This window comes from Fonticula alba (assembly GCF_000388065.1).
Source record: "Fonticula alba strain ATCC 38817 unplaced genomic scaffold supercont2.12, whole genome shotgun sequence".
Taxonomy (NCBI): Eukaryota; order Rotosphaerida; family Fonticulaceae; genus Fonticula; species Fonticula alba.
The window spans coordinates 618,932-628,486 of NW_009242982.1; the positions used below are offsets into that span (position 1 = coordinate 618,932).

The 9,555-nt window shown below is 66.9% G+C and overlaps 4 protein-coding genes across 5 annotated transcripts; 3 read left to right on the forward strand and 1 right to left on the reverse strand.

The window, feature by feature from the left end:
* The first annotated feature begins 1,601 nt into the window (after positions 1 to 1,601).
* H696_05659 (adenylyl-sulfate kinase) lies at positions 1,602 to 3,066 on the forward strand. The gene is made up of 5 exons (XM_009499478.1): positions 1,602 to 1,731; positions 1,881 to 1,965; positions 2,074 to 2,385; positions 2,511 to 2,602; positions 2,811 to 3,066. The coding sequence occupies exons 1-5, from the start codon at positions 1,639 to 1,641 to the stop codon at positions 2,865 to 2,867; spliced, it is 639 nt and encodes a 212-aa protein (XP_009497753.1). The 5' UTR covers positions 1,602 to 1,638; the 3' UTR covers positions 2,868 to 3,066.
* Positions 3,067 to 3,395: 329 nt separating this feature from the next.
* On the forward strand, positions 3,396 to 4,982 carry H696_05660. 2 transcript variants are annotated; one of them, XM_009499479.1, is made up of 5 exons: positions 3,396 to 3,838; positions 3,964 to 4,049; positions 4,220 to 4,285; positions 4,371 to 4,432; positions 4,622 to 4,982. In XM_009499479.1, the coding sequence occupies exons 1-5, from the start codon at positions 3,423 to 3,425 to the stop codon at positions 4,886 to 4,888; spliced, it is 897 nt and encodes a 298-aa protein (XP_009497754.1). In that variant the 5' UTR covers positions 3,396 to 3,422; the 3' UTR covers positions 4,889 to 4,982. The 2 variants fall into 2 exon arrangements, with proteins under 2 accessions (XP_009497754.1, XP_009497755.1); XM_009499480.1 differs by lacking the exon at positions 4,622 to 4,982 and having other exon boundaries at positions 4,371 to 4,538.
* A 255-nt stretch (positions 4,983 to 5,237) lies between these two features.
* Positions 5,238 to 5,907, forward strand: H696_05661 (hypothetical protein; the record flags this gene model as incomplete). The annotated part of the gene is made up of 2 exons (XM_009499481.1): positions 5,238 to 5,561; positions 5,704 to 5,907. The coding sequence occupies exons 1-2, from the start codon at positions 5,355 to 5,357 to the stop codon at positions 5,905 to 5,907; spliced, it is 411 nt and encodes a 136-aa protein (XP_009497756.1). The 5' UTR covers positions 5,238 to 5,354.
* A 200-nt stretch (positions 5,908 to 6,107) lies between these two features.
* H696_05662 (lysyl-tRNA synthetase) lies at positions 6,108 to 8,917 on the reverse strand. The gene is made up of 5 exons (XM_009499482.1): positions 8,887 to 8,917; positions 8,542 to 8,672; positions 8,048 to 8,428; positions 6,675 to 7,890; positions 6,108 to 6,432 (listed from the first exon to the last, which is right to left on the reverse strand). The coding sequence occupies exons 2-5, from the start codon at positions 8,640 to 8,642 to the stop codon at positions 6,340 to 6,342; spliced, it is 1,791 nt and encodes a 596-aa protein (XP_009497757.1). The 5' UTR covers positions 8,643 to 8,672; positions 8,887 to 8,917; the 3' UTR covers positions 6,108 to 6,339.
* Between the last annotated feature and the right edge of the window lie 638 nt (positions 8,918 to 9,555).

The following is a 9,555-nucleotide window of genomic DNA, read 5'->3' on the forward strand; positions in this document are numbered from 1 at the left end:
GGGGGGGGGGGGGATGCCCGCCCGCCGTCCCCTGGAACTCGATCATCCCCAGGCCGACCGGGACGGAACTGTACCTGGGAAGTAGCCCACCCCCCCCAGGCTGGGACAGCGTGAACATAAACTACCCCCCCCATGCTCGGCGCCTCCGCCCGCGAGGGGTGGGGATAGGCCGGCGGCCAGCCGGCTGGAGCGCATCTTTTGGCAGGTCTTTCCGGGGCGCACGCGCCGCAGGGAGGGCGGCTGGACATATACTGGGTACAACAGCCCCCCCCCCCCCCCGGGCAAGGGGCGCCTGCACCTGGTGGGGGAGAGCCCCGGGCACCGTACTCACCAACGGCAGGGGGGGGAGAGGGGCGGGAGCCGCGCGCACGCGTTCCTGGTGCAATGCCACACCGAGAAGACGGCCTCCGCCGTATGCGACGAGACGCGCTTGGCCGAAGAGACGGCGAGGGCCGCCGGCCCACCCCTGGATAGACGAGCCAGCGGGGCATCCCCCGGGCTTTTGGCTGCCTTCCCCGAAGAGAGGGGCCGTGCCAGGGGGGTGGCAGCCCTCGCCGGGGAGGAAGTCGCGCGTCGGGCCGCGAAGCCTGGGCGAGATCCTCCGCGTCCCCCGCGCGCATCCCCGAGTCCGGGGGCATGTGCCCAGGCGAGGGGAGACAGACACAGGGGCTGAGAGCTGGCCGACGCCTGGCCGGCGATCCCGACGGATTGCCGCACTTTGACATTCGGGCGTGATCCTCCCCGGGGCTGGTCAGCCGCGGCGTGTTCACGTGCGGGGTTCTCGGTTTCACGCCGGCCGTGCGCGTCGCCGCCCCCGCCGACGAGGAAACAAACTCCAGGGTGAGGCACACGCATCGCCTGGCGCCCCGTAGCCCGGCCCCGGCGGCTGGCGCACACCGCACCCGCCGGGCGTTAAGGCGTCCGCGGGGCGAACAACGCACGGGCTCCGCCCCCCACGACCAAGTGCCGCAGGGGGGGGGGGGGGGGGGGGGAGGAAGCAGAGGCCGGGCCAGTGCCCGCACCGCGCTGCCCCCACCGCTGCCGCCGACACAGCCTTCCTCGCGTGCTGGGCCAGCTTAGCAGAGCAAGGGCGTTGGAAGGCCGATCATTCAATTAACGTGCCACCTACTCTGTCCGGCCGGCTGGCGCGTATGCGCGCGCGACACGCAAGTGCCTTGCTTTGGCGGCTGCCGGCCCGGCCGGGGGGGGGGGGCGAGGCTCTGGCGCCCGCGAAAAAGGCAGCGGCAGTCGGGGGCGGCGGCAGCGCGCGCGCGCGCGCGTCAATGTTTTCATGCTTATGCCCCCGAGCCGAGGGTCCGGGGGGGGGGGGCTAGTAGGGCGGCAGACCGGGTCGGGTGACCGCTCACGCTTTGTGCCCAGCCAAGGGCCAACTGGATCGCCCAGGCCCAGTCGGGGTAGAGGGGGGGGGGGGGGAAACGCATCGAGTCCGCCTTCACGCCTGCAAGCATGCCGCGGGTGCATGCGCACCCGGAAGAGACCCGCGGAGGAGCGCACGGCCAAGAAACAAGGGGCGCCAGGCCACTCCTGATGGCCGGACGGCCCGCCCGCACCCCCTGAGTGAAGATCCCGCCCCCCCCCCCCCCCCCCCCTCTTCTCCCCCTCCTTTCCTTTCTCTAAATGACCATGTCCGTCGAGCAGAAGGCCACCAACATCACCTGGCACGCCGGCGAGTTCACCCACGCCGAGCGCTCTGCCCTCCTTGGCCAGAAGGTGCGCCCTCCCCCCTCCCCTCTTCTGGCTCGACACCCCCGCGCGCCCAAGGGTCGCCCTACTAACCTCAACCTTCCCCCTCCCCCGCGGCCATGTGACACAATGCACACACACACACACGCACACACACGTACCTTATCAACGTGCAGGGCCTCACCATCTGGCTCACCGGCCTCTCCGCCTCCGGCAAGTCCACCATCGGCGTCGCCCTCGAGCAGACCCTCCTCAACAACTGTGCGCAGCCGCCCCGCACCCCTCTCCCGGCTTTGACCCACACATCAGGCTCTCGCCCGCCTCGCCTCCTGCCCATATGCTCACACACACACACACACACACACACAGCCGTCAACGCCTACCGCCTGGACGGCGACAACATCCGCTTCGGCCTGAACAAGAACCTCGGCTTCTCGGACGCCGACCGCCAGGAGAACATCCGCCGCGTGGCCGAGGTTGCCAAGCTCTTCGCCGACGCCTGCACCATCACCATCGCCTCCTTCATCTCCCCCTTCAAGGCTGACCGCGATGCCGTGCGCGCCCTGCACGAGGCCGCCAACCTGCCCTTCATCGAGATCTACGTCGACGCCTCCCTCGACACCCTGAAGGAGCGCGACCCCAAGGGCCTCTACAAGAAGGCCCTGGCTGGTGAGATCAAGGGTACGTCAACAAGCCCTCCCCGTCCCCGCCTCTTCCCCCTTCCCCATGGGGGTGTATCCCGGGTTTCTGACTGCTCGGCTGCTCGGCTGCTGCCCCTTCCCCCACGCCTCGGCCATGCGCACCAGACTTCACTGGCATCTCCTCTCCCTATGAGGCCCCGGAGAAGCCGGAGCTGCACCTCAAGACCGACGCCTCGTCCGTCGAGGAGTGTGTCCAGGTACGCGTCGCGCCGAGTGGCGCAAGGCTCTTTCGCCCATGTATCTGTGTGCATTTTTGGCCCCGCCCCCTCTCCCTCCCCCCTCCTCCTCCTCCTCCTCCTCCTCCTCCTCCTCCTCTCGAGGAAGGGCGAGACACCGCGAGATCTCCCCGTGAAACTGGCCGTCTCCTGACACCCGAGAAAAAAAAACACCCGTGTGCGTGCGTAGGCCATCCTGGACTACCTCCGCGAGAAGGACCTCCTCCCCAACAAGACCTCTGCCTGATTGCCCATTGCATGGAGACGCCGCTGGCTTGCACACACGCCCGCCGCGAAAGCCGTGCGCAGGTGCTGCTGCCGTTGCCCCACCCAGCAGGACGCGGAAGAGAAAAGGGGGATGTGCATACACACAAACATGCGCGGCCGTCGCCGTGCGTGATGTGCCCGAGCCGTCCTTTTCCCCCAATAAAAAAGCCCCCCCCCCCCCCCCCGTGTCTTGTGGAGGAACTGCCCATGCCCCTTCGCGCATCCTCAAATGCACAAATGCCAACCAACCGGCCCTAGATTCAGATTGTCCACAACACATGCCCGAGAAAAAAAACAAAAGAAAGGCGGGGCAGTGCATCTTCTTGATTTGGGGCTGCCGTGTGTCCGGGGCCGGCGCACTGTCTGTACATTCACAGCTACCCCCCCCCCCTCCCCCTACCTCACCCCCCAACACACGCATAGACATCTACATCAAACACACGCACACGCACGCACACGCACGCACACGCACGCACACGCACGCACACGCACGCACGCACACACACACACAAGCAGACAGGACGTCGCCAACATCATGTCTCGCGCGGGAAAGGTCGCCGCCCCGTTCGTCCGTCAGCCTGGTCCGCGGAAGAAGCTGACGCACTTCCTGTCCTTGCGTCTGCTGCTGCCGGCCGGGATCCCGTATTCCCCGCCGGCGGCAGACTCATGGTCCCCGGTCAGCCTGGCCAGTGTGGCGTCGACGCTGACTCCGGGCAGTCGCGAAGCTGACACCGCTCTGCTGGTGGCCCACGCCCAACAACGGGCCGTGCTGCGGATGGCCGGCACCCAGGACCCCGAGGCCCCGGCGCACGCGTCACGCCTGGCGGATGCCCTGCGCGGCTTGCTAGTCCCACCGGCCACCTTGCATCTGACCCTTGGCTTGATGGATCTCGCCGCGCCGGAACGCCTGAGCCTGGCCCAGCAGACACTGCGCGATTTGGCGCCTCGCATGTGCGTTGTCTTTTTCGGCCAGAGCAATGCCGACCGGAGGTCGGGCCATGCCTTTGGCGCGTGTGCGCGCCCCCCCCCCCCCTCGCTGACGCACCGCCTATGCATTCGCACGTGCATCCCCACAGGCGCCACATTGTCCAGGCTTCCGAGCTGCCGGTCCAACTTGGTGCGATCGATGTTTTCAGTCGCCCCGGCGACACACCGATTCCCAGTACGTCGCGTGTGCCCCGTCTGTCTGCTGGGCCCTCCTACCACTCGTCTCTGAGTTCGGCGCTGAGCACACCTGACCGTCCCGCCCCCGCCCGCCCCCCCCCCCCCTCACCCCTCCTCTCGTGCACACACACACACACACACACACAATGCCACGATTACCACCAACAGGCCAGGCCTCCGTGGTTTTCTCCAGCGTCCCGCGCCCAACCAACGAGCCGCTATTCACCCTTACTGGTAAGTGGCATCACTTTGAACTGCTGACAATGTGCGCGTGCGCCGCTCCTTTGCTAATCACATCTCCTTTCCCGATCGCCGCCAGAGTTGCTGGTTGATACCTTCGTGCAGGCGGGTCTAATGGATGCCTCCTTTCGCAAGTTCCATGTTCGTGCCGCCTCCTGCATGTATGCGCATCTACCCATGCCTCGCGGCGGCCCATGCCCCTAACCCTATCCTCGCGTGTGTGTGCGCACACACACATACACACATGCACATGCACATGCACATGCACATGCACATGCACATGCACATGCACATGCACATGCACATGCACATGCACATGCACATGGCCAGCTCCATGCCACACTGATGAAGCGGCGGTTTGATGCCGCGCCCGACCCGATTGATGCATCTAAGGTGGTTGGGCGGTTTGTTTTCGGCACCGAGCCCGGACCGACTCCGGGGAATATGACCGATGTGGTGCTCTCGGCACCGGGAGTCCAACTGTGCCAGCTCAGCGGCAATGCCGGCTCGCGCTTCAACACGCGCGGCAACTTCTACGTCAGCGATTGCGATGTTGATTTCGCCGTCCGCGAGGGCGAGCCTGTGCAGGACGTCTAGTGGCTGGCTGTGCGCCGGGGAGCGCGGGGCTGGACACACCTCGCCACCCCTGCGAACAGCAGGCAGGAGTCCCAATAAAAGTGACACTGAGGCAGCAGCGCCATGCACGCTGCGCCCCGCCCACCCGGGCGGAAGCGGGCACCAGGCACACATGGCTGGCCGGGCGGAGGGCAACAAAGGCTGATCCCCCTGGGCCGGGGCTCGATCGGCGGGCGCGCAGATAGGTGCCAACGCTCTGGGCGCGTGGGGCAGCTCGGCCGGAGGCGTGTTTCGGGCTCGTGTGCCGGCAGCCTGCCTCCGGCCTCAGGGGGACCGGCGAGGGGGGGGGGGGGGGGGGGGGGGGGGGGGGGGGGCTCGAGTGTCGGGAGAAGGCCTTCTTCTTCGGGAGCCTGGCTGCGGCGGCGCCACCCCAGCGCCCGGGGCAGAGCACAGTCCCCCCCCCCTCTTCTTCGCTTTCCCCTCCAACATGACCGACCAGGCCCAAAATCCGCCCCCCGCCGCCGCCGCCCCTGCTGCGGCCCACCCGCCGGCCATGCGCCGCGAGGCCCGCCTCGCTTGCTGGGCTGCCCGTGACGCGTTTTTCGCCTGCGGCACCGCCAACCAAACCCATGTCTACCGGGTCGGCACAACCATCGACGCGCCCGGCATGACCGAGAAGGACATCGCCGCCGTGGTACGCCTCTCTCTCTCTCTCCCCCTCTCCCAAGACCTGCTCCGCCTCGCCCCCTTCGCCCATCCCCCCGGTGCGTCCTCTCGTATGCTGACACCTAGCTTGCTGCGCGCCCGCACACACGTGCGCCCTCGCCACGTACCAGCCCTGCGGCCCGGAGCTTGTCGAGTTCCGCAAGCTCTGCCCGGCTGTCTGGATCGACCACTTCGAGAGCCGGAGGAAGGCCGCCGAGTACCAGAAGTATCTGGAGGAGCACCCCCCGCAGTCGCGGATTGAGGAGCAGCTCGAGCGCATGGAGCAGCAGAAGCGCGCCAGGCAGCAGCAGCAGCAGCAGCAGCCGTCGCAGTAGCGGCCGCAGCGCGCCCCTGTGCCCTGCCACCCCCTTCATAGACACGCCCCGGCTGCCTCGCCCACAGAGGATCATAATAATACAAGGATGGCGTCGTGCCTTCCTCCCCTCAAGCCCGCGCATACAAAACGAAGACCCAACCCCGCCAAAAGAAGAGCAACACATGGGGACAACCGATCGGAAGGGAGGGGGGGGGGGGGTGAACAGAGGTGGGTTGTCATTCGGGGGGGGGGAGGGGGGGAGCGCGTGTCCCCGTAGGCATGGGGAGGACCACGCGAACACGCATGCGCCCGGAGGGAGGGGCGCCGAAGGAAGGAAGCAGGGGAAGCTATGACATGTACGAGCCGGGCTCAGGCTGCATCCACAATAGGGAGAGGGGCGCGGAGGCCGGCTGACACCGTACACGAAAAGGACAGATGCCCGTTCTCCTCCTTAGGAGGAGGCCTCGGTGACCTCGGTGATCTTGCCCTCCTCCTTGGGGGCAACCTGATCAAGGGGCTTCATGGCCGGGAACAGGAGGACCTCCTACGAGAGAGATAGAGAGAGAGAGAGGGGGGGGGGAGAGGAGGGGGGAGGCCAAGTGCCCGGGGCAGTCGGTATGCGCGCATGTGTGTGAGCAGAGGGGGGAAAAAGAAAAAAAGCACAAAGAAAGTCATCCACCAGCAGGCACGGGGGACACGCGACGACACGGGCATAAATGCTGGAAGCCACACACACACACACACACACGTGCCGCCGCTGCGCCACCCCACCTTTTTGAGACGCACCTTGATGTTGTTGGAGTCAGTCAGGAACATGACCAGGCGGTCGACACCGAGACCCCAGCCACCGGTGGGCGGCAGGCCATACTCCAGGGCAGTGCAGAAGCCCTCATCCGGGACCTGGGCCTCATCATCACCGGCGTCCTTGTCCTTGGCCTGGTCGGCGAAGCGCTGGCGCTGGACAGCCGGGTCGTTGAGCTCGGTGTAGGCATTGCAGATCTCCTTCTGGCAAACGAAGAGCTCGAAGCGCTCAGTGGCCCCGGGCATGGACCGGTGCTCCTTGGCCAGGGGGGACATGAGCACCGGGTGGTCGGTGATGAAGGTGGGGTTGTCGCACTGGACCTCGAGGAAGTGCCCGACCAGCTTGTCCAGCAGACGGGCGCCGGTGCGCGGAGCCGAGCAATCGATGCCGTACTTGACACAGGCCTCATCCAGGAAGGCGGTGGCCTCGTCGGTGCCCAGCTCCAGGGCAGTGGGGAAGGGCCGGCCAAGGTCCACATGCTTGGCCAGCTCGTCCATCATGGACAGACGGCGGAAGGGCGGGGTGAAGTCCACGACCTTCTTCTCGCCATCCGGGCCATCCGGATGGTAGGTCAGGGTGTAGGACCCGTTGATCTCGAGGACCAGCTTGGAAATCAGCTCCTCGGTGAGGTTGATCAGATCATGGTAATCGGCGTAGGCCATGTAGAACTCGCAGGTGGTGAACTCCGGGTTGTGGGTCAGGTCGATGCCCTCGTTGCGGAACTGACGGCCGAGCTCGTACACCCGGTCCAGACCACCGATGACCAGCTGCTTGAGGAACAGCTCCGGGGCAATGCGCATGAACAGGTCCATGTTCAGGGCATTGTGGTGGGTGACGAAGGGCTTGGCCGTGGCACCGCCGGCGATCATGTTCATCATGGGGGTCTCCACCTCGAGGAAGCCCATGTTGTTGAGGAAGTTGCGCACGAAGTTGATGGTCTTCGAGCGGGTGATGAACTTCTGCCGGGTGGCATCGCGCATGATCAGGTCCAGGTAGCGCTGGCGGTAGCGCAGCTCCTGGTCCTTCAGGCCGAAGTGGGCCACCGGCAGGACGTGCAGGCAGGGCGACAGCAGGGTGATCTCCCGGGGGAAGATGGACAGCTCGCCCTTCTTGGACTTGCCGGGGTAGCCGCGGACACCGACGATGTCACCACGACGGAGGACACCGTGGATCTTCTTGAAGTCGCCCTCGGTGAGGTCCCTGGCAAGTGGGTGAAGGGGGAGGAGGGGGAGTCAGGAAGGAGTAGAGAAGGGGAGACAGGGTCCAGGTGTGTGTGTGTGTGTGTGTGTGTGTGTGCGTGCGTGTGCGTGTGTGTGTGTGTGTGTGTGTGTGTGCATCTGTCAGCAAGGCAACGCACTGAGGAGAGGACAGGATCTGCAGGGAGACAGCCTCGGACTTGATGGTGTAGAAGACCAGGCGGCCCTGGACACGCTTGACCATGATGCGCGCGGCGATGGACACCTCCTCCTCGGTGTTGCACTCGCCGTCGGCGATGCCGGAGAAGCGAGCCACGAACTCCGGGATGGAGATGCTGACGTGGAACTTGTGCGGGTACGGGCTGATACCCTCATCCTGCAGGGCCTTCAGGGAGCGCACGCGGTGCTCGAAGTACTGGCGCGGGTCGAGCTCGGCCTCGGCGGCCTCAGAAGTGCCGGAGGCGGCCTTGGCGGCAGGCTTGGGGGGAGCGGCGGCGGCCTTCTCCTTCTTGGCCTGCTCCTTCAGCAGGCGCTTCTGGGCGCTGAGCGGGACGCCAGCAAGGGGAGGCCCCGCATGGGGGAAGGAACCCGGGTCAGCAGGGGAGTGGGGCGGGGGCAGGGGGGGGGGCCATGTGGGATACGAAGCCGGGCGTACCTCTTGCTGAGGGGAGCGGCGCCGTCAGCCGGCGGGGCAGCGGCATCGACGACGACGTTCTCCACGGGGGTATCGACGGGGGTGGCGTTGGGGGCAGTCATGGTGTTGAAAAATGGCGAGGTGTCCGGGGGCTGGGAGGGGGGGAGGACGGGAAGCGGCGGGGAGGTGAGCGAGGAGATGCATGTAGGCAAGGGGGGAGAAAGAGAGAGAGGGGGGAGGGAGAGAGAGAGAGAGAGGAAGGGAGGGAGAGGAGGTGAGCGAGGAGATGCATGTAGGCAAGGGGGGAGAAAGAGAGAGAGAGAGAGAGAGAGGGGGGGGGGGTAGGGAGAGGAGGCGAGCACTCACGGGAGCAACGATCAGGCCAGATATTCAAGCTAGAGGTCGACCCCTGGGGAGGGGGCCCGGCGCCTGGGTCGCCGAAAAAGAGACAACAATGCCCAGGCGTCGCTGGCAGAGCAATCCGCCGAGCCGGCAGGGGCGGCGGGGCTCCCCCCGCCCTCGGGGGGAGAACGGGGTCGAGGGGGCAAACGCGTGGCTGTGCAACAAAAGCAGGCGCCGGCCGAGGAGCGGGGATGGGGGGGCGCGCGTGCGTCAGCGCGGCAAGCAAGGGTGCGACCCGACAACTGCCCACCCTCGTCGCGATGCGGCAGGTACTTCGGGCCGGCCGACGCGGCGCGGGTCCTTCCCGAGCCGAACCCCCCCACCCCCCCCCCCTCGCGCCGCCTGCCGCCCCAGAACACAGGCACGTACTTCGACGAGCATCCCCCCTCCAGCCGGAACACACGCGGGCAGGCATGCACGCCCCAGGCAAAAGACCCCGATCGGTGGAGGGGTTGCGTCTGGACCTCGGTGCTGGGCAAGTGTGCTCGGGCTACACACGCCCACACGCCCACACACGCGCGCGCGCGCGTGGCACCCCAGCCCCCGTACGCCAAGGGGGCAAGGGGGTCACAGCCGATCTCCGTGCCCTCGCCTCCCTCCTGGGGGCGGAAAGAAGGGCTGGGGAGGGGGGGG